We start from the raw sequence: 24,007 nt of genomic DNA on the forward strand, positions 1-24,007 counted from the left end.
AAAAAAATACTTAACCTTTTGAAAAACTAACTGATTATAATATATATATATATATATATATATATATAATGAAAAATATATTTAAGAGAATGTATTATGAACATAGCTCCTTTCACGGGTATGTGTGTATTGTCGATGGCACAAATCCTCTTCCACTTCTAGAATGGTTATTATTTCCAAAATCAAATTGGACCGATTAAAACAAATCTTTTGGAACAATTAAAAAAAAAAAAGTTAAATCGATCAAGAATTAATTAAAAAATTACCAATAGAAAACCAGTTTGAAGTTTTTAAAATAATTGATTGTGATTAAGTTTTATTCTAAACTATTTTTAAATAAATAGAAGTTCATGTATGAATTGCTATGATTTAATTATTTATTATTAATTAATTTTTATTTTATATAAAGTTGTTATTTAATATATTATATAATAGAGGTAATGTATTTTATTATTATCAATTTAATCGTGGTTAAATCAATCAATCGTAAGAGTGTCGATTGATCAGAATTGCCGGCGTGAATTATTTTATTACATCTAAAAGTGTCCATAGATCAATATATTTCAATGCAAAATAAGTATAAAAAAAAACTGAAAAACTAAAACTTAAACTAATCAAAAGTCGTAAAAAGTGAACTTTTTTCCTTCAATAGATTCAGTTTTAAAAACTAATCCAATTCAATTCAAACTAAACTTATCCATTCGTACATAATTTTATTTATGAGATTAACTTATTATTCATATTTATAAAATTATACTGTAATACTTGATTAATTTTTTTATAATTTTACTATTAAAGTTGTATCTTATTATTATTTTTTATAGATACGTTTATTTTTCTAGTGAGTTCATAGGTATGTTAGTTCGAGGATAATTTTAAAGTTGCTCGTGTTTCATAATTTTTAATATATAAATTTTTTTATATAAAAAATAGTAAGAAAGAGATAATAAAATATCGTATGGCTCGTGTTTCATAATTCAAAATTTTATTTAAATCATTTCAAACTAAATCTCAACATATTTTTTCTACAACTTTTTATCTAAAACTAATTCAAACCAAAGGATGAACACATTACCCATGATGATAAGTATATGTCCAAGGGGTCGTTTTAGCGAAAAAAATGACTTGTAACTCTACGGTAAATAAAATTGTTAATTAATGATATTCACCCTTTCATTACAAAGATAAAATGTTAACCATCATATATGCATACAACATTAACTTTCCTCTTCTTTTGATATTAAGTTGTAGCTTTATGACAAGCCTACAGCAACAATTTAACTTTAGATTAATTTCGAACCAAAAAAATGAAATAAAAACAATAGAATAAAGAAAGAAGAGACTCTTGTTAACAAGGTGGTACATTTATTATTATTATTTACACAGAAATATAATTAGCGCTGTATAGTTATACAACAAGAGGTAAAATGCGGGACTGAGCCTCATCCCCATATGAACCCTGATTTTAAATCATCATTTTGAATCGGATTACCAGTGAATTTTCATATACAATATTTTGGCAAATCTTGGTTTTCTATTCATACCACTAGCATCATAGTTACGAGCCTTGGCCATCAGCGAGCTTCAACCATAGTCATACTTACCTCATTTACTGAATAATGTCCATCACTTGTTGATGGATTTGAACTCTCATAATTAGTTTTCTTGAAAATAAATGCTGGTTGTTTTGGAGTAGGAAGAGTTGAGTCATTACCCAACATGAAAATAACTGTTGACATAAATGGCCTATCTACAGCATAATCTTGCACACACAAAAGCCCAATTTGAATGCATCTTTGGACTTCACGGTCAGAGCATGACTCTCCTAATGATGGATCAACAATCTCCATGGCTTTGCCTTCTTTCCATAGATTCCATATCTACATTAATTAAAGTTACTAGGTTAGTTGGACTATTAAAGGGTATGATTAACTTGGAGTGTAGTTCTCATAAAATACTGACATGTCCAACTAAGTTTGTGGATGTAATGTCTTCGTAGTGACCACTATTCTTTCTGCCGGTAACAATCTCTAGAAGTAAAATTCCAAAGCTGTATACATCAGATTTTACTGAAAATTGTCCTTCCATGGCATATTCTGGTGACATATAGCCACTGCAAAAGCAAAACAAAAATGAATCAGTAAAGTTTTGTTTTTAATATTCATGGGAAGTTAGGACATAGGTGGGTTCTCGGAGTGAACTATTTACTTATTATGTCATGTGTGAATAGTTTTTAAGCTGGCTGAAGAATCTAACATCTAATGTAATGAAACTTACTAGGTTCCAACTACACGATTTGTGTTTGCTTCAATTTGGTCTCCACCAAATATTCTAGCCATGCCAAAATCTGCAATTTTTGGGTTCAGTGAAGAGTCCAGCAAGACATTACTGGCCTTTAGGTCTCTATGAATGATTCTTAATCGTGAATCTTGATGAAGGTATAAGATCCCTCTAGCAACCCCACAGATGATATCAAAACGTTTTCTCCAGTCTAGCTGTGACCTTTTATATTCATCTGAACCGAAAATTCATGGTATGATCATGAGTGAAGCACGTTAAGATTAACTGTGTTCAGTTACTTGATGTATGAAGATGTAATAAATATGATTAGGTAGTGCAGTGAAATGGCTTTATCTGAAGTGAAAGATCAAGTACTAATGTATCAAAGATGAAAAAAATTTGGCATAGTACCAAAAATGAAAGAGTCCAAGCTTTTGTTAGGCAAATACTCGTAGATTAACATCTTCTCCTCCCCTTCAATGCAACAGCCTAAGATCCTCACAAGATTTCTGTGCTGGAGCTTTGAAATCAAAACAACCTCATTTTTAAACTCTTCTATGCCTTGTCCAGAATACTTTGACAGTCTCTTCACTGCTATTGCCATTCCATTACTCAGTGTACCCTGAAGTCATCATCCAAAGTAAACTTAATAGTTTGCCTTTACCATATTACAATACACATAATTTTCTTGGTAAATTTGTAACTAATGCAACTATATGGGAAGCCTAGAGACATGCATTGATTTTCAAAGGTGACTTGGGTACAATACATGAAAACCGGTGCATAATGTTGTTAAATTTGGAACTTGTTAAAGATTAGAAGAATGGTTACCTTATAAACAGAACCGAAACCACCTTGACCAAGCTTGTTATCTGTAGAGAAATTGTCTGTTGCAGCAGCTATGGAGCTAAGATCAAAGAATGGTAAATCTGAATTTTGCGTACTGTTAAATTCTTGAAGACTGGGAGAGTCATCAATCCTAAGACGAAAGGAATACTTTCGATCCCTTCTTATCCCTGTTATCAAACAAGGAAATAAACACATTTGAATATGTCAATAGAGTTAAGAAACCCCAGTTTAATAAAAAAAAAATAAAAATCATTTTAACTTACCATTTTTCCTGCCTTTTACAAACCAATACAAGAAAGTGATCCCCAAAAACAATAACAAGAAAATAGCAATGGTTAAAATTGCTACCATCCCCTTCTTGCCAAGGGAACCATACGGATGTTTTGAATATTTAGCTGCAAAATGCAAAAGCCAAGATATATCATATGTAGAAGAAACAATGATCAGGCAAATCATACTAAATAACAAGTGAGTTTAAGAAATAATAATAAAAAAATCTTGTATATATACTCTCATAATAAGGCAACCATTTAGTATATAATAAACCCATGCAGGGACACTAATTAATTATAGTGAGAAAGAGAGAGAGTACCCAATTCAAGTGCATCCACTCGTACGAACAAACTTTGTCCGACTTGTGTGTAAGTCCTTGTATCCTCCATGTCACCGTGCCAAGTAACACACCCACTATCGGAGCTCTCGTTGGCACTCGTGTACGCTGCACAAGAACAATCCTTGAGGCAGCTCTCCCTGCACTCTCTCATACTCATCGTTGCATCCACACGCGCCTTGGAAGTATCTGGAACCTTCACACGTGGCACTTCCACAAACCCCTCACCACTTCGACACGTGGACACGTTGCGCTTCCTCACACACCCACCCGACCCGTCTCTAAGATACCATTCTCTCTCAAACTTGGGTTCGAATCCGGGTAAACACTCGCATACGAACTTATCTGCGTTATACGGATCACAGTTCGCGTTCGACCCGCACCGCCTGAAGTTGTCGCACTCCTCCTTCGGAGCATCCCAGATTGGAAACCACCTGTGCTCGTGAGCTTGCCACGTGAACCTTGTCACGTGACCTGTCTCTTCAAGCACCATTCTCGAGAATACCGTGGGATCCTTCACTCCGTACAATATGGAAACTTCACTTTCATTGTCGACGTAGCTAACGCTGAAAATGAAGTTCGGAGTCATCTCGGGTACCCCGCTCCATCTCTGACCCGTCCACGACCCCACCCTCCATAACGGAGTATTGTCCTTGAATAGAAAGAGCTGGGGAAACCCAGTCGGGTCGATCCTGTAAGTTAAGTTTCCGGTTCCTGGGTCGTTCGGGGATTTCCAAGATCTTAGGAACCAGTTCACACCGGTTTTGAGGTCCAACCCGAGTTTCATGAACGGAAGCAAAGTGTTGCTTGGATAATCAAAACTCTGCCACAGAACTTTATTATTGTCAGTTTGGATCAAAACAAAGTTTCCCGTGTCCAGAAGCTTGGCTGAAACGTTGCCAGATGAGGTGGAAGCGTTGGAAGACCAAACGGGGTTAAGGTCTGGGTTGTTGTGGTGGTGGTGGAGTACGATGTTTCCGAGGTTGTTGATGGAGAGAACACCGGAAGTGTCGTTCAGAGGAGTGTCTCTGTTGGCAACCCACACGACCGTTTGTTCCGAGATTTTGTTGTACCATATCCCGATGTAACGCTCTGTAGAGTTTCTTGGGCTAAAGAAACCGAGTGCAAAGTTTCCTCGGTCTATGGAGACTAAACGGTCGCCGTCTTTCATGGGTTGGTTTATGGTTATGCTATCAAGTGATAAGCACTGACAAGAAAGGTAAAGTAGCAACAGCAGAAAAAACGGACAGATCAGAAGCTCTGTAGCGGAAAATATTTTCATGGTGTCTGTCAGTTATGTGAATGGCATTCGGATAAAGCTTATAAAAAGATTGGACGTGGAAATGACCGACTGAGTTTCTGATACATGTTATTTATGAGGGTGCTGATATTTTTAGGTGATCATTGATTTTCATGAGTTGTTATTGTCAGGTCCTGCATGTAAAGGGAGTGTGATTAAGACACACAACTAAAAATTGAATTATTGGTAGTTGCTTGACATTAAAACTGGGGTTTTCCATGCGGCTTGCTTAGACGATAGATAGACAGATCAGATACTTCAGGATTAGTCAAAATTGCCTTATCTAAATAATTTTTCCTTTCACTTTGTTAATGCACGTCGATACGAGTAATGTGTATATAGTGTTCGTAGTATTTAATTAGCTAGTAACTATAGAGCCTGGATTTCCGGGATGGGACACAAGGTTTATTTTCTCTTCAAAAGATAAACAATGTCCTGTTACTTTTATAGTTATATCACTAGCATACACCTTGACGAAAATAAACAACGAAGCATAACTAGGGGGTTAAGTGTACGAGTGAATATTCTTTATAGATATATAATTATATTTTAAGCTCACTTTCTCTTGCATTTATTATTTGTCTCTATTTTTTTATCCTTTTATATCGTACCATCTATTATATTATTTACTTTCTTTTTCTTTTCTTCCTATTTCTTTCTTATTCCTCTAAAATCACACTCTTTAAATTGGAAGTGAACAAATCAATTTTAATGCAAAGAGTTAGTCAGCATTTATTTAGTTAGTTAGTAAAGCGTTATAATCTGATGTAATACACATATATGTAGCGTTTTAGGTAGTCAGAGTTAGTACGATTATATAAAGCTATGTGATCACATTTTTTAGTATGAATAAAATAACTCTTTTCTTTGCATTCTATCTTTCTCATTCTCTACGTGTTGCTCTCTAAAGTTCAACAGTGGATAACCATCTCGGTGGTTGTTTGATGGTATTAGAGCTCTGCTGCGCAGAAAACATTAATGTTGAGAAACATGAATTCGAATTAGTCCAACAGTGGAGTCTTCAATGGAGGATATTGTTAGAATGTTAGTTTTCAATTACCAGGAGAAGTCTATTACAACCAACTCGATCATTAATTCTCTTAAGTTGGTTAGTACGAGAAGTTTGTGTTTCTACCCTCTCATGTAATCTAGCCTGTAAAATGGCGTCATGTAATGAGGAATAAATAGCATTCTGATCCTTCACAAAATCTTGCAAGTCTCTATTTCATTCATCCTAGTGAAAATCCATCACTGGCTATGGTCTCACCTGCATTGACAGGTAACAATCATCATTCTTGGGCAAGATCAATGAAAAGAGCATTGATCTCCAAGAACAAATTTCGATTTCTTGATGATTCAATACATATTCCTTCTAATTTTTATCCGAGCTTTGGAACATAGGAACACTATAACAACTTGATTTATTCCTAGTTGATTAATTTTTCTCTGAATCAATAGCTCAGAGTATAATATACATAGACAATGCTATCAATGTGTGGAAAGATCTGAGAGAGAGGTTTTCACTAGGGGATCCTGATCAAAGTTTGTGAACTACAACAGAAGAATTCCAGCATTAAGCAAGGTTCATTGAATGTTACTGATTATTTCACTGAGCTCAAAACGCTTTGGGAGGAATTGGAAAATTATAGACTAATGCCACAATTTTTTGTTCAGAGTAGTTCACTTGTTTAGCAATGAGGAATGCACCATTATTTCGTCAACAACATTATATTATTATATCTTTTACAGGTTTGAAGAATTTGCAGAAGTGCATTCACAAATTCTATTAGATCCATTGCCGAACCTGAATAAGGTGCTTTCCATGGTGCCCCAACAAGAAAGGCAAATTGGTTATAACACTTTTGATGAAGGCAGAATAACAGGGAATGCTATTGATGCACGTAGAAATTCCTATCGTGGAAGCGGAGGCAAAGGAACTATGAAGTTGTACACATATTGTGGAAGAAATGGACATATAGTTAGTGTTTGCTAGAAGAAACACGGATATCCTTCAGGCCATAAGTTTCATACAAGAAACAAGGTTAATAATGTGGTTAGTAGAATAGATGATGAAAATTATGTCAGAGTCATTGAATTAAAAAATGGATAATAAGTTCTGGAACTTGTGGTTTACCCCAGAACAGTATAAAACCTTACTTGGATTGATAAAACAGTAGTAATACAGTGCACATTTTTTTTTAGCTTAAGGAGAGTGGCGTAGGAGGAAGCTAGGTGTGGGAGGAAGAAAAGACTGTTATAAGAGTGATGGTAGAGGGAGAGGAGGGTGAAAAGTTGGGAATGGAAATATAGGTACGAGGTAAGGTAAGAATGAAATGAAAAAGGAAAGAGTTGGGTATGGGTGGAAGGAAAAAGAATTTAGGAGAAAAAAAAGAGAAGTCGGCTAATAGAGAATAAAGAAGATTAAATATAAAATTTAAAAAAGATTGAATATAAAAGTTGAAAAAAGAGTATTAAATACGAGAAAAAAGAGTTAAGAAAATTAAAAATAAAGATGCAAAATTTGTTTAAGTCAACATAGTTTGTTTAAACTAATATGCAAAATTGTTTAAGTTTAAAAAATTTGCTTAAGATAATTTTGTATAAAATATTTTTGTCTTTTTTTATATTTTCACTTAAACAAGTCTATTTTTACTTAAACAAAAATAGAATTAAATATTCAATTTTCGCATTAATTGAATCTAAATTTTACATAAAGAACTATTAAAAGTTAGCTTAAATATGTTTTTTATTGTCATATTTTAACAAATTTTTAAGCTTAGTATTTTTAAATAAATATTATTATTTTGTCTTCACTTTCTTATAAATTTTTATTTTTAGTCGATCTATTGAGATATTATTATGTTTACTTTTTAGTTTAACTAGTTCAATGTCAGAGATTACAAATGAAAATTTATAGAAAAGTAGAAATTAAAAAAATATATTTAAAAGGACTAAACCAAAAACTAAAAAATTGCTAAAATGTTAGGAAAAGTATATATATTTATGCCTAAAAATTATAACAAATTGGTTACAAGTTAATAAAATTAGACTTGAATCAAATTCCTCACAAAATAAATTTAACCAAAACTATAATTGAATTTATTAAATTTTGTGAATTATAACAAAGTACTCCCAAAGTTGTAAAGTTAAAATTATATCAAAAGTTAACCTTACATCAAACAATATACTAAAATAAAATTGTATTAATGTATAAAGTTTCATTGCAATAAATAAATAAAATTACAACAATAAGAAAATAAATTAAAAATTTCTCAAAATAAATTTAACAGTAACTAAATTTAAAATTATTAAAATTCACCAAATTACAGTTTAAATATTTGCTTAGCTAAAACTAGAATATTTAATTTATTTTAACAAATATTAAATTACATAAAAAAAACTACTATTTGATACACTGATAGTAAAATTTTATCCCAGTTACTATTACTAAATTGACCTAATTATATGCATTACAACATTTTTTTTAACAAGCAATTAAAAAAATTCCAGCTTACTTATTACTTTTTCTCAAATCAACTAACATATGCTACCTAATTTTAAAATTACAATAAAACTAAACAGTACATATACATTGCCATAAAAAATAAATATATAACATACAATTGATTAAATATACAAATAATTAAATTAACGTTTACAAATCTTTCTAAACTATCAAATAAAAATTTAATGACACATCAAATTAAATATTAAAATAAAATACAATAAAAATTTTAAAACAAAAAATAAATTACCTATGTTGTCTGTTTAGTTGCAGTATAACTAACAAAATTAATTTGATATAAATAATAAATTCATCTCCGTGTCAATCACATAATAGCATTTCGTGCTATCACCTGTGTTTGAAAATATCTGCTCCACCTCCTCTCTTTGCATTTGTTTGTACTAGGTCTCTTCCCGAGTGAGTTTTACTTCGTCTCAAAATTCAATTTCTAGATATCTTTTTTCTATTTTCTAGTATTTCAGAATTTGTCAATTCAAAAATTCATAATAAAATCATCCTTTGAAAAAAAATTATAAAATTTTGTAGACATGAATATATTATGTTTGAGCCTCTCTCCAAAAAAATTTTGCTATCAGTCTCTTACTAATATTTAGCCTTATACAGATTTACTGTTCTATTTAGACTATATTTTCAAACGACCTAACTCCTGGATAGCGCCTCATGGTGCGACAGGATTCAAATACAAAGGAGCTCTCACCCTTTTTGATGACTCAAGTTGAGAAATAAATAGACACATAAGTCGATTAAACTTAAGTTTTAAAGTTAATTATAATCAATTTTTCTTACATAAATTAAAGTTAATTACATTAACTTCTCACAAATGCTAACACACATCAAAGTCTATTGTAATTAATTTCTCTCATGGCTTGACACAGAGAGACATGTAAGTAAAGGAGCAACAAGGAAGGTTGGAATTACAGTCGAGTAAAATTTACTTTTATTTTGTATGAAAAATTATTTCAACCAACTTTTATCATATATACGGAACAAAATATGTATGTAAACAAATTAGCTTTGCAGATGTATGTAATATGTATTTTATTTTATTTGGATAAAAAATTCTCAGATTGTAAGTGTTATTTATTTTAATCTTTAATTTTATAACAAATTTATATTAATAATCGTTTTTATAAAACATTATATTTTTTATTTAATTTTTTATTACATTTTATGGTTAATAATAAAGACTATAGGGAAGTTTTTTTATAACATTTTATAAAATTAAGAATTAAAATAAAAAAATTATTTATAATTTCAACAATTAAAGTAATAATTTACTTATTTTATAGGTCATCTGCAACGTATCTAGCAATACATAATATAATTTTGGTGTGATTGTGTTCTGAACAAAATAACTCCTCCATGTACCATAAATTGTCTAAGTTTTATACAGATATTCACTCGGTGAAACATCCACCTTCAGGTACGAAAAATCATGGGAACAATAAATCTTGCAACAAGTGTAGTGAAAGGAAGGCTTAAAATTCCACCACATATTAGACTATTTTTAAAATGTGGAAAAACATCCGTTTGCCCAAATAAACTGTCTGACATTGCGAGAATTAATATGCACAATCAACTTTAAAAATTACATCTCAAATTATTTTTTAAAAATATAAAAGTATATACTTTAATTTACAAACTTATCAACTTCATAATAATCCCTTTGAAAAGTTAACCACACTTGATGACTAAATTTATCATAAAATTGATATATTCAAACACTAAACTATCATAAATTAAGATTTAAGAATTAAGTTGACAGAAACTAATTAGTTATAAAATTGAAAAAAAAAATATATATAAACGCACTTCAGTTTAATTCAAAACTAATAAATACATATTCAAATTATCCGATTTTGAGAAAATGTTTTTTTATGTCATTTATAATTATTTCTCCAGAAAACCCTGAACCAAAGGGAAAAAAGAGAATTTGGTTGCACAATTAATTAAAAATTAATTTTGAAAAGAAAAATTCAATCTCTTATGAAAAAATATTAGTTTAATAAACAGATGTGAATATAAATAATTTTGACTTCTGCAAATTTTGATTAATCTCATACCCAAAACTTATTTATCTAAATAATTGGCCCAAAAAAAGAATTTTGAGAAAACGTTTAAAACAAAAAACTCATTTGTCCAAAAAATCAACACAGATTATTTATCCAATATCATAAATAAGTAATTACTTGAAACTAAATGATAGAATCTTTATCTTTTCAGCCCATCGCCAACATAATCAGCAGTTTCAACTTTCAACCTTCCTTAGTAGCAAAAACAACTTTTGATCGACTACAAACTGAACACAATGGGAAGCATGTCCTCTCAGCATCAACTGAAGCCCACCAAATGATGCATATACCTCCCTGGACAAAGACAAGAACTTAGCCAAAGAATTGACCAATCTCAAGAACAAAAGTATAAACTTAAAAGAAGAGCTGTGGAAGACAAAATCTTATTGACATCAAAATAAATGTATATTTATGACTGATTTAATAGATTGGTCCTTTATCTGAATATTTTTCTTTTGTTTCATTATAATCTTTTTAAGTTTCAAGTGTTTCAAATAAATCTTTTTCTTTTCCTGCAACTATTCTTCTTTATACTCCTTTTCCTTTTCTCCTTCACCCTCAGCATACACACGCCATATCCTCCCCACTCCCCACCATTAAAATTTCTTCACTCTCTTTCCCTTTCCTCAACCAACAAAAATCTCTTCTTTGAATTTTTTCCAGCCTCTCTTTTTCTTTTCCATGGTTGAGAACTTGGATGACCGCAAGTTCTGATTGCCTCCATCAGCGCTACTGTGACATCCTTTGACAGTGTCCACCTTTGAACACAAACAATGGCGACAACACTGTTTTGTTCCCTGTTGAGTCTCCTAGAGTTGTTTCCCTTCTTTTGAGCTGTTCTCCCGTTGATTTCCTTGTTGCTGACGCCATTGATGCTTTTGGATTTGTGTTTGGATATTTATTTCATGGTCGGTTTGTGCTGGTTCTCCACAATCCACACTGTGGTATTGGAAGTGGGTGTGGGTGTGGCAAAGGGTCAAGCCAGGGGATCCCCCAACGGTGTTTGAAAGTTGTCTTCTGCAAGGGATACTTGAGATCTACAGCATGCAGCTGCGGGGGAAGTGTAGGGGATGCAGTTGAGCCAAGAAGGTTAATGTTTAAGAGGAAAAGAGGAGCAAGAAAGTCACAGAAAGAAGCCGAACAACAATTCTTAATGGAATTAATGTTTTTGAACAAAAACTGACCTATTTGAAATATTTTTGAAAATGAAAGGACCAAAACAAAATAAAAAAAGTTAAAGGACCAAACTGAAAAAATTTAAGCTAAGGAGTCAATCTACTAATTTAGCCTATATTTATTTCCAATATCATAGAAATTGCACATAGATTATCCCTATCCCTGAGGAACCCTCAATGTGCACCATATTGCTTTGCAAAGATATGATTCCATTAAGCAAAATGTAAACTATATTCTTTCTACCCAAGATCCATGAAATAAGCAGAGAAACATAACACTTGCAAATGCCTAAGCTACTTGTCCGGTAGCTTAATTTGTCATGTAAAATAGGGTTCGGTTAAACATCCTAGAATCCCAGGTGATACTTCTCATGAGAACAAAATGGAGTAAAAGATGGGAAATGTTTACGTACACTTCAAGCTGAGATTTTGAACTTCCCTCATTCGTAATGTTATATAATCTTCCATGCATGATGTATTCAAACTTGTCTTGAATAGACACTAAGCCATCCTGGAGAGAAATAAACTCAGTGTAAAAGCAATATCCACTAGTTTTGAGATAAATATAATTCATCCAAAGTTCAAACTACTTCAGCAGATATCTTTATCATAGATAACACAACAAATATTATCCTAGGTCCCAACTGTGACATACATAGTCTTTTGGATCTTTCTTCAAATTGTCAACTACAAAATAAACTTCTATATATCAATGTATGGAAGACAAATTTACCAATGCCAATCCATGCTACTAAATAAAAGCAAGCTACATGCTGGTAAGAGTTTTCCGAATTGTCAAATCCAATGTATCAACAATAAGTGAGACAAAAAACTGTTTACTTAGGAACATTAGAAAGCAACAGCTACATAGTGTAAGGAGCAAGTGACTGCTAGCATGGTTTATTTTTGCCCAGCCCACAAATGATCAAGCAGATAACTCAAGCAGACAATAAAGTTTTATATTATATTAGAGTTAAAGGAATCATATTGTCTACAGCCACAGTAAAGAATGAAACCATATATGAATTAAGTTTACCTTAGTCTTCAAAACAAGTGAAGGAGACAAAGCCATCAAGAATCTTTCATTTTTTCTCATAGGATAAATCTCAGTATTTACATCTAGAAGCATGTACATGTCACGCTTCTCACTCCGTGCAACAATCCGTGAAACTACAAGAGGAAAGCCATGAAACTGTAAAGTTCATGCCCACTGACCACTTGATTAATTCAAAGGAATCTGAAGAGGGGAAAAGCACACATACAAACACAATATGACAAAGTTATATCACACTAGATGTAATCAATCAAGGGATTTAATATCTTTTTAAAGGGCATTTGAAGAACAAAATAGATACTGCGATTTGTATAACACAACATTGATAAAACTAAATTGAATTGAATTGTAGATTTCTATAATGGATTACCAAATCTGCATCCAATGTAGTGGATGCTTCATAGTCAAATACTTGACTTTTCTTTTTATAATTTTTTATATAAGTGCAATTAACTCTTGGAGACGAAGCACAACTTAATTTTTCCTTAATTTACTTATATAACATTAACTCAACATCTGCTCTAATTTACTCATACGATATAATTCCTCAACCAACAAAACTTAACATTTTATTTATTCATTTGCAAACCCATTTATGACTTCAAATAAAAATAAAATAAAATTCTAGTCAAAACTATTACAGCACTAAAAGTAGAGAATATAAAGCCATAGCACCTAATAATCAATGATTTATTATACTAAAACAACCTTCAAGTCATAAGGTGCCGCTCCCACAACTTTGCATATCCAAAGCACTCATACTCAAATCCAGTTTAAAAAAACAGTAAAAGAAAAATGAGATGCACATACCTTTGTCATACTTTTTACCATCAGGGTCTACATCCTCAACCTTAAAGATCTCATCAAAAAGAAGCTCACTCATTCTTCAAAGTCAATTAGGTGCAGTTGATTAAACTCCAGCTCAGGGCAGCAGCGTCACACTGAACTTGATAAAATAAACACTAGAATTTAGAGGTAGAACATTGTAATTATTTATACCTAACAGAAAATTTAAATGCATGGACTAGAAATATGTTAGCTCAAAGTATCAGTAAAAATGAAAAACATGTGTTGATAGAGTAGAGCATGGTCTTGTACGAATTGTTCACTAAGGCAAAGTAACATTGCAGGTTCCAAAAATGTGCAAGAACTAAGAAAAACCAAAGATAAATTCAAAATAGAGAATCAGTAAAGTATTTGACAAGAAGCTTGGAATCCAAGTATTTTTCAAGATTAGGACACACACAAACTTTAGTCAGGGCTTTTAACCATGCCCTTTCATGATCAGTAGTCTTTACTAGTTGAACCAACCCCCATTGGCATCTGATAAGCTGATATACATAATTAGACATGCATTCTATCAATTTAAAAAATAGGCAATATCTCTTTTGAATGAAAAGACTTTTTTCCAACATATTTCATTTGGAAACATGAGCGAATCATCAATTCTATATAGCCCAGAGGTTTTCTTATCACTCCCTTAGACAAATCCTGTTTTTTATTTTTATCTCTTTGTAAAAAGTATTGAAAATTATGTATTTAATCCGGACGATAATAAGGCAGCTTATGCAGTATAACTAAACTAACCTGCAAGCCATACATGTACATAGTACATATACAGTACATGTATAAGATGCCCATTTACATACCCAGTACAGTTGGATTCTCTTCTTTTACTCAAATTCTGAATATCCAGTCAGTATATATTATTTACCTATATGGTGGTACTTCTCTTTTGTTTGTTTTATAAAAAAACTGGGGCATCATATTGTGGGTGTAATACTATTAATCAACATGTCCCTTGGTTTTTTATGCACGTTTTGGCTGACTCGCTTTGAGCTTTTTGACCCTCTCAAATTGTACACAACCCTTCTTTCTAAACTGATTTTGTATTTGTATGCTGAGCTCCAATGGACTATAGCTCTGAAGAAGACTTCAGTGAATCTGAAATTGATGACTTGTCAGAGAAACCATATGAACAGTTAAGGGCCAGAAAACATAAGGTTAAACTTAAAACTTTGAATGGCACTCATAGATGTCCTTCCTGTGCTGAGAAGAGAAAACACGATTATAAATATAAGGAGTTATATCAACATGTAGGAGTAGGTAAGGGTTCTGCTAACAGAAGTGCAAAACAAAAGGCAAACCACCTTACTCTAACAAATTATTTGGAGACAGACCTAGCCAATGAAGCAGAGCCAATCCAGTTGTGTGGAGTCAAATGTGAATTAGTTTCACATGAAATAGTATATGAGCAAGTTAGGGGTCTATAAGGAGATAAACTCATGTACATATTGCCTTAAGATTTTAGAGTTGCATTGTGATGTTCTACTCATTGTGAGGCTTCCTACCTAAAATTTCTCTACCCCAAGGCACCGATGGTCTGTGAGAATACACCATAAAAGAAATGGTGACACTAGATGAACCCTAGCAGAGAGCCGATGACACCTACGTGCAGAGGGTGTAAGTCCAAAAAATATTGTTAAGGGGACAACACCCCACGCGGAAGAAAGCAACCCACATGGAGGGTTGCTTTAGTGTAGACTATGGATACTCGAGAAGTGTTAGAATTCCCTACGGCATCACCATTGACACCCAGAAGATCAAGGATGCTATGGTTTCCCTTACAGTTTTCTTGAATATTTTCCTGAAAATAAGACGTAAGTTTTAGAACTTCTTTTCCTGCTCTTGGCTATGATTTCTTACATCAAGGTGGCAATTGTCACTACTAATGATTTCAGCCTGATGCAAATGAACTTTATCCTTTCCAGACTTCATAGGTTTAGATGTAACCTTAACCTTAGGATTCTTTTTAGTAGGCTCACCCAATCTAGGGTTACTAAAGGTTTTCTTATCCATTTTAGTATAGCTACCAACCTTCTGCGAATCAGTGTAATTCCTATCAGTAATATGGCCTTCTGTCCTACAGGTTTTAACTGATCCATCTCCTTATCCATATCCCCTAAAATGTCATATCAAGATCCCAAATTACTATCTTTAGATTTTCCAGGTTTAGGGAAGGGTCCAGAGTATTGACTACGGCTAGGATTTTTCCTAAATTGCTTTTTTGCTAGCATCCAAGGACCAAAAGGATCATCCTTATAACTATTCTCCCCACCTAGAGCTTCACCCAAATTATCCTTGCTTATCCTACCAGAATCAGGTTGCTCTCCCTCAATGCACTTAGGATTTTTGGATTGGGAACTTTTATGTTCCATATCAGCTGGGGTATATGTCTCAGTAGTTCCATAGTGCTCTAGCCTATGTCCATATTTTCCGCATTTAAAACAGATTAAATGAAGCCCATCATATTCAACTTTAAATTCATGTCCTAGTACTCTAAAAGCTGGAACTAGTTCCCTCCTAAGATCAATTTCAACACAAATCCTAGCAAACTTTCCTCTAGATAGTAAAGAAGTATAGAAATCAACTTTAAGCATTGAACCCAAACAAGCTCCAACTTGCCTAATAAATGTTCATAGGATCATGTTAATCGTAATAACTGGGTTCCTTTTTTGTTTAATAATGCTGGACCCAAAATCTGTCATCAACAAAAAAATAAAAAAAATTAAAATAATTGATGTACTTGAAAAATCTTTGCATGTTTGTTGTTCACCTAGCTAATAAAACAGAAGTTTCAGAAAATTAAAAAAAAGAATATGTGTTTGAGTCTCCAATTTATGCTATTTAGTTACCGCATATTTGAAATTTGAATTGATTTTACATCGATTTCCAGAAAGAACTAATGTAGAAAAATTTGCAAAAATTTCAAAAATATCACCGCATCTTTTTCTACCTCATTTTCTAAAAAATAGATGTAAAATCCTGTTGTAAAAATTGTTTTTTGTACTAGTGCATAAAGATTAATTTCCTACGATAATAAAAAGGATTAAATGACCAATCAAAAGAATTATTAAAGCCAATAATGAAGTTCTATAAATCTAATAACAGAAACAAATTTGATGCAACTATGGATAAGAAAATACAATTTATGCTATTTCGCTAGTGCTTATCTAAAAATTTAAAATTTGAATTGATTCTACATCGATTTTCAGAAATAACTGACGTAAAATATACATTTTACATCGGTTGTAAAAACAACCGATGTAGAAAAGTTAGCATAAATTTTAAAAATGACACCACATTTTTTTTTACATCGGTTATTTATTTTTATAACCGATGTAAAAAGTACTTTTTTCACATCAGTTTTTAAGAAAGATGTAGAAAAGTTTGCAAAAATTTTTAAAATCTCACCGCATCTTTTTCTACCTTGTTTTATAAAAAATAGATGTAAAATCCTGTTGTAAAAATTGTTTTTTGTACTAGTGCATAAGGATTAATTTCCTACGGTAATAAAAAGGATTAAATGACCAATCAAAAGAATTATTAAAGCCAATAATGAAGTTCTACAAATCTAATAACGGAAACAAATTTGATGCAACTATGGATAAGAAGATACAGTGGCAGCAAATCAAATCACGTGTATTTCTAATTTAAATCCCTAATCGATATATAATGCAGAATTGCAAATCAGTAAAGGTGTTTCCAGGTGTAAATAAAGCCGTTCTTAATCTGATGTATAAATAACAAAATTTCAGCGAGAATCGAAACGAAACAAAGAAAATGGATCCTCGAACATTGAAATAATTCAACTAAAACAACAGAAATGAAATTTAAAAAAAATGAAAAGACGTGAAAATGACGAACCTTGTGTTCACACGGTGTGTGAGAGGTAAAGAGCGAGCGTAAACGGCAACTGAAACAGCTATGTGTTCGCGTAGATGGCGAAGCAGAATCGAGGATTTGGAGCAGAGTAACAGAGCAAGTGGGTTTTTGGGTTAGATTTGGCCCTATGTGATTGGATCATGTACGGACAGGCCCGTCACTGAAGGCCCTCCCCCCCCCCCCCCCCCCCCCAAAGAAATGACTATTTCCTGCTACTACGATTATTTCAATTAAAAATATATTAATTTCTAATGATTATAATACTTTTACTAATAAATATACATTTTGAAATCAAAGAGCTTGGCAGCTTACAACTCAATTGGCATTGCAAGCTTTAAAAGTTTAGGAACGAGAGTTTTAGAAAAAAAAATTATATTTAAAAATAAAATATATAAATTAATATATTAACAAAAAAATTAATTTATTAATAATATATTTATCATAATAAATAATATATACTTTTTTATTTAAACTTAAAAAATATATCTTTCTTTTATTTTTTTCTCCAAAAATCTTCTTCCAAATATAGCAAAGAAACATAAATAAAAAAATTAAAAGCAACCTTAGTATGCATCAAATCACCTAAAGTCATCTAGAAAGTAGGAAAGTCACGCTGAGCAATTGAAAAAATAAACGGCAGAGTTGGATAAATTATTTTATCGGGGACCATGTAATCCAGCCATTCATGATTAAGATATGTTTTAATTTTTGAAAAGAAATCGTATATGTGTCATTTTTTATTATTCGGATAATCGGATTATTAATTTTTTTACAAAGTTAAATATTTTTTAAATATAATATTTAAAAATGTATAATAAATATAAAAATCATGAAAATATAAGAATAGTAATTTGTAATAAAATTAATGAATTTATTAGAATTTAAAAATAACTTATTTTATTTAAAAATTGTGAAGTTTTACATTTTTCCATAGTTTATTAAAAATCTGATATTTTTATAGATAATATTTTCAAATGTCATATTTAAATTAATTTTCTGCAAAATATAGCTTGAATTATTGAAAATTGAAAAGGCGGTGGATAAAGGTAAGAAAGCTTAGTATAATGAATTAGGTATAACAGCCAATGGTTTAGGAGCAGCTTAATGAAACTAATGAAGTTGTGGGCAACTTTCTAAACTCAAAAGTTGATACTAAACTTATTTCATCATTTGTGGGGTTTTTCTCCTCTGGACTATCCAATCACCCTTTTGAACTGGGACGTTGGCTCCAAAATATTTACAAAGAGTTATTCTTCGCTCTGTTATTCTGTAGCATCGACTTCTTTATGTTATTATGAATTGAATGGAATATTTTAAGTCTAAGCTTGATTTATAAAAAAACTACATATTTTAATTTATTTTTTATTTAATTAAAATAAATTTTAAAATTGAGTTTTATTTAATTAAATTTCAAATTTTATTTATTTTTTTATAAGTTATAAAAAATATTAATATTAGTCTTGAAGATTAAATTTAAAGAATAAAAACTAGTAAAATTTTATTAAAATAAAAAATTTAATACTCTTTTATAACTTTAATATAATAAATAATTTTTAATGAAATCTTATCACTTTTACACACTTAAGTCTAGTTTTAAGTGTTGAAGTTAATAAAATGAAGTTTAAGGTATTAAGTAGTGAACAGTTAAAGCTACCTATAATAAAGAAATCAAGTCAAGCCCTTTGAATTGTCTTCTTTATCGTAGATAGCTTTTCAATGTTTTCTAACATCAAATCTATACAATGGGCTGTACAAAGAGTCTAATACAAACGAGGTCTTTTTTCTTTTAGTAACTTACCAGTAAGAACATAATTGCTTCCATTATCCGTTATTACTTGGACAATCTTTTCTTCCCCAATTTCTTCAATAATAGAGTCAAGTAAGTCAAAAAATTTCTGACTAATCTTCACAATATCTGACGCATCAATAGATTTAATGAATATAGTGCTTGAAGGACAATTCACTAAGAAGTTTATTAAAGATCTTTGTTTTCTATCTGTCCATGCATCAAACATGATAGAGCATCCAAATCTTCTTCATTACTCCTTTTGACCCTTCAACAAATCTTCAGTGTATCCCAACTCTTTATTGAGGAGTGAAACTCTTATATCATGGTAAGAAGGAGGCTTTAAATTTGGCCCAAAGCTTCCAATAGTTGTAAGCATGTCATGAAAACTTTGCAACTTAATCATGTTGAAGGATAAGCCAGCTTGATACCAAAATTGATAATGTATTGATGAACTCTTATAGTAGCCTCCTTGTCACATGCTTCCCTTATGCTTGCTTGCCTTAGTTTATCCTTTTGCTTTTTCTCAATTGCAGTTTTAAGCCTTTCGTAATAAAGATCAATAGGGCCCTTAAAAGTACTATTCTTTCCAATAGCATTATTATACACTATTTCTCTAAACCCTTCATCAAAAGCACGTTCTTCATCACTATCACCAAATTCATCAAAATCATTGTGCATCCTTTGAAATGCTTTACTATCTTGCTTCTTCTTATCTTTAAAATATCCCCACAATTCTTCTTTAACCTCTTTTGGACATTTGGTGCAAGCTGCAACATTATCTTTTTTTTTCCATCAACTGTTATTTGGCTCAAGTAATTCCTCCTTTCGTGACCTTACCACAAAAATTATAAACATAATATTGGTGTCATTTTCTTGTGCTGGATGACAATATTTCCATTTGGGGTCAATCTTAGCACCAACACTTGAAGGACTTGAAGATTATTCACTTGTCATACTACGAAAAATAAAAAAAGAGAAAATTGCAGTAGTAGTTGTTGTCTACTATACTCGCCGACGACAACAGTGCACGTTGGGGGCTCGTCGGGAGCAATATTAGTTGATAACATTCTGATCATCCAAGAACTTATTCATTCTTTTGATAAGATTAAAAATAAGTCTATTTATATGATTGCTAAACTTGATTTGGAAAAAGTTTATGATAAAATTAGATGAAATTTTATTTTTGAAACTCTTCAATTAATTGGTTTAAGCCATAAATTTTCTGATATTTTAGTTAACTGTATTTCCACATTTTTCATGTCTATAAATTGGAATAATAATAGAACTAAGTGCTTTAACCCCTCTAGGGAAATTAGGCAAAGGGATCTCATTTCCCCCTATATCTTTGTTATGTGTATTGAAAGATTGTCTCATTTAATACAGGATCATGTTTATAGTAATAAATGGGTTCCTTTTTTGTTTAATAATGTTGGCTAAGGAACAGGTTCTCTAAGGAACCTAATTTACAAGAAATATCTCTAATTTTATTTAACATGCATCTTTTCTTTTTAAAAATATGTCCAAAAATATTGAGATTTTAACTAGAAATACTATTCTGAAAGTTAGAAATATTTTCAAACGAAGATCTAGAATCCAACCAAGCTGTTCTAACCCGATTACAAAAATTCTTATGGGATACCCATGGGGCCAGAAATTTAAAATTCCTATGGTGGGGTCAAAAATAATCCTTATTTCTAATTTTTAATCAAAGGCCTGCATGATTAGATTTTAGGAGGGGAAGGTGAATAAGGGAGCTATTTTGGAAAGTTATATGCCAAAGGTCATTAACAACTACCTTATCAATTCTTTCCTTAATATCACCTCTCTGCCAGGTAAAGGGATTTTCTTTAAATCTCAAGTCCTGAAGACCACAAATATTCAAGCACTCAACAAACTGATTAATAAGAGCTAAATTTGCAAGTCTACCCCCTATTTTCTTTTTGTATTCAAAAAACAGAGGTGCTGATTTGAGAGAAAAGAGAAGAGTAAGAATCAAAAATACTTACAAAAGACTTGTTGGAGGCAACAATAGTTGCTGGAGATAAGAGATAGACAAAAAGAGCTAAATGGGTTAAACAAAATGAACTATAATATTACTATATTTTTTGTTCAGAAAACAGAGTAGGTAAAACTGTAAAAGAACAAATGAATAATTTTTTAAGGCATTAACAATTTATTATTTTTTAAATAAAGAATGTTGTGATTTTTTTTATTTATGACATATTTTCTTCCTTTTCAGTAAAGAAAATATGATTTAAGAAATTAAACAGGTAAAAAATATTATTTAAAAATAATTAAAAATAATAAAGTTAGTTTCAGCTAGTAGCTGAAAATAAAAAATAATAACATTAGTAGCATTAAAATAATGCTAACAACTAACTATTTTAAGCTATTTTATCAAATAATATTTTTTATTAAATAAATTTTTTAATTAATAAAATAAAAGCTTAAATAATATTTTAGTGCCTAAAAATATCATATTTTCTAGTTTTAGTTTCTATAAAAAATTTATTTGATTTTATTGGAAATTAAATTAAAAGACATAATTTTAGGAATTAAAATGCTATTTAAGTTTAAAATAATTTTTCAAACAGGTGAAATGTTTTGCTAAACATACTCTATGCATCTAATTATATAAGCCATTTTGAATAGGTATGTGACATGTATTTCATACAATTATTCAATTAATAATATAGACATTTTTGTAAATCATTAGAATTAAGTTATATTAATGAAATTATAAACTTATTTTAGCTTGATTCCTTATTTAATTAAAATACAAATCTATTCATTAAAAAGTAACACATCTTCGCTTAGTGTGTTTGCAAAATATTATTTCTTGTAGTTATTTAAAAATAAAAAAATGTAACAAGTATTATTTACATTATTTTGAAGAGATTAATATTAGTTTATAAATTTTAAACAACTAATTATTTGTTTATCACTACATAGCATAAGTATCATTAAATTAAATTATTTAAAATAAATAATTAAAATTATAATATAGAACTATTTTTGAATTTAATAAATTTTAAAGAAAGTAAATATTATAATTATTAATAAAAAAATTCATTATGATAAATAAAAAATAATTATTAATAAATCAGAATTTAAATTAATATAAAATTAAAAAAAATAAAGAATATAGAAATAAAATTATTTAACATGATGAAAAAATAATAAACTCTTAAAAATTCTTTAATTTGATAATAATCTTAAAATATTCTTGTTCAAGAATCAATACTCAAATTATATATAAAAGTTGATATTTTTATAAAAGAAATAATCTATTTAAAATAAAAACATTTGTTCAAAGACATGCTTTTAGGTAAAAGAAACATGGAAAGTAAAAGGAAGGTCAATTTGATAAAGAATAAACTTTTTAAAGTTAAACAAGGGTTGCAATAAGATTTTAACAAAGTGTTTCATTGATGATAGAGTCTAATAAAAACTTTATAGATCATAGAAGGAAGCATTGATCATTAATATACTAGGGAAGAGCATAAATTACATGAAACTATAAGAGAACCTTCATAATTTATGGTCATTCTCGTATGAATTTGACATATTCGATGTGGGTTATAGTTACTTTTGTGAAGCTTTTTATGGTAGAAGATCACGAGAAGGTTGGTTCTAGAGGTCCATGGATGATATATGATCACTACTTTACTATAAGTTCATGAGTTATATGATACATTTTCTTGAGAGAGAAGATTAATAAGACCTTGATTTGGGTTTCCATTTTGAGCTTAAGTTTAGAAATCTATTAAGAAAGTGTTATTATAGCGCTAGCTTTGGTGGTAGACAAACCTATTAAAATAAACATGAACATACTAAAAGTAGATAAAGGAAAGTTTGCAAGAGTGCCTATAGAAATTTCAAGGCAATTGTTATAACAAATTAACTAAGACATCATTGGTTCCATATCAAGTGTGAAGGATTACATATGGCATACCTTCATTGTAGCCAATATTTTAACATCCAGTATTTTTAAATATTAAGTAAATAATTATTTGATATTAAGTGTGATTGGAATAGATTTAGATGGAGTTTGAAATTATTTATAAAAAAAGTGAACAGTAAGTCGGTCATGAACAATGATTCCAGTGTGAACAGTGATTCCGACGTAAATAGTACCCAAAATTTTTGCTTATAAATAGGAGGTCTTGCATGAAATTTTTCATTCTTCACATTTCTCAAAGGTTCTAGAGAGACCTAAGGCCATATACTACTACTTTCTCTCATACTAAACATCTTAAACTTAGATTTCTCTTTAGATCTGCGATCGTACGTTCATTTTAAGCAATTCAAAGTTTCTCTAAGTTTGAATCTAGATTTACCGTTCATTTCTCTTCATCTCAAATTTCTTATAGGTATCTTATGGTTTTTAGGATAAACTTTGATTTTAGAGTAAAATCTTCAGTTAAATCTTTGAGAAATTCTTATCTTAAGATAAGGGAGCTCTACTTTATCATTTTATTATGTTTATTACATGTGTTCTCATAGATCTTGTTATATGTGTGATTATATGTGGAATAATAGTTGTTTTGTGAAAATAATCAGTGAAAAGTAAGAACAATTGTTTGTTTATGTGATTATATGATGAATAAATGAAGTTGTATGGTGA

At 30.5% G+C, this 24,007-nt stretch overlaps 2 protein-coding genes across 4 annotated transcripts; both read right to left on the bottom strand.

Moving 5' to 3' along the window:
- Positions 1-1,209: 1,209 nt before the first annotated feature.
- LOC113859667 (G-type lectin S-receptor-like serine/threonine-protein kinase At1g11410) lies at positions 1,210-5,904 on the bottom strand. Its single transcript, XM_027492379.1, has 7 exons — positions 3,722-5,904; positions 3,393-3,524; positions 3,112-3,296; positions 2,692-2,902; positions 2,278-2,515; positions 1,963-2,113; positions 1,210-1,880 (listed from the first exon to the last, which is right to left on the bottom strand). Exons 1-7 carry the CDS (start codon positions 5,019-5,021, stop codon positions 1,575-1,577), a joined length of 2,523 nt encoding a protein of 840 aa, XP_027348180.1. The 5' UTR covers positions 5,022-5,904; the 3' UTR covers positions 1,210-1,574.
- Positions 5,905-10,689: 4,785 nt separating this feature from the next.
- LOC113859000 (DNA-directed RNA polymerases II and V subunit 8A-like) lies at positions 10,690-17,841 on the bottom strand. 3 transcript variants are annotated; one of them, XM_027491817.1, is made up of 5 exons: positions 17,574-17,635; positions 13,677-13,812; positions 12,849-12,982; positions 12,226-12,323; positions 10,690-10,931 (listed from the first exon to the last, which is right to left on the bottom strand). In XM_027491817.1, the coding sequence occupies exons 2-5, from the start codon at positions 13,747-13,749 to the stop codon at positions 10,814-10,816; spliced, it is 423 nt and encodes a 140-aa protein (XP_027347618.1). In that variant the 5' UTR covers positions 13,750-13,812; positions 17,574-17,635; the 3' UTR covers positions 10,690-10,813. The 3 variants fall into 3 exon arrangements, with proteins under 3 accessions (XP_027347618.1, XP_027347617.1, XP_027347619.1); XM_027491816.1 differs by lacking the exon at positions 17,574-17,635 and having other exon boundaries at positions 10,796-10,931; positions 13,677-14,099; XM_027491818.1 differs by lacking the exon at positions 10,690-10,931 and having other exon boundaries at positions 11,550-12,323; positions 13,677-13,807; positions 17,574-17,841.
- Between the last annotated feature and the right edge of the window lie 6,166 nt (positions 17,842-24,007).

The sequence above is a fragment of the Abrus precatorius genome, unplaced genomic scaffold (assembly GCF_003935025.1).
Source record: "Abrus precatorius isolate BTA unplaced genomic scaffold, Abrus_2018 Scaffold2, whole genome shotgun sequence".
NCBI classification, from domain to species: domain Eukaryota; kingdom Viridiplantae; phylum Streptophyta; class Magnoliopsida; order Fabales; family Fabaceae; genus Abrus; species Abrus precatorius.

Coding starts and splice junctions, on each gene's coding strand:
- LOC113859667 (XM_027492379.1), bottom strand. CDS start 5,021: ATGAAAATATTTTCCGCTACAGAGCTTCTGATCTGTCCGTTTTTTCTG. Junction 3,297..3,392: donor TGTAAAAGGCAGGAAAAATG/GTAAGTTAAAAT, acceptor GTTTGATAACAG/GGATAAGAAGGGATCGAAAG. Junction 1,881..1,962: donor CCACAAACTTAGTTGGACAT/GTCAGTATTTTA, acceptor TAATTAATGTAG/ATATGGAATCTATGGAAAGA.
- LOC113859000 (XM_027491817.1), bottom strand. CDS start 13,749: ATGAGTGAGCTTCTTTTTGATGAGATCTTTAAGGTTGAGGATGTAGAC. Junction 12,983..13,676: donor TGGTAAAAAGTATGACAAAG/GTATGTGCATCT, acceptor TTCCTCTTGTAG/TTTCACGGATTGTTGCACGG. Junction 10,932..12,225: donor TCAAAATCTCAGCTTGAAGT/GTACGTAAACAT, acceptor GTCTTTGTCCAG/GGAGGTATATGCATCATTTG.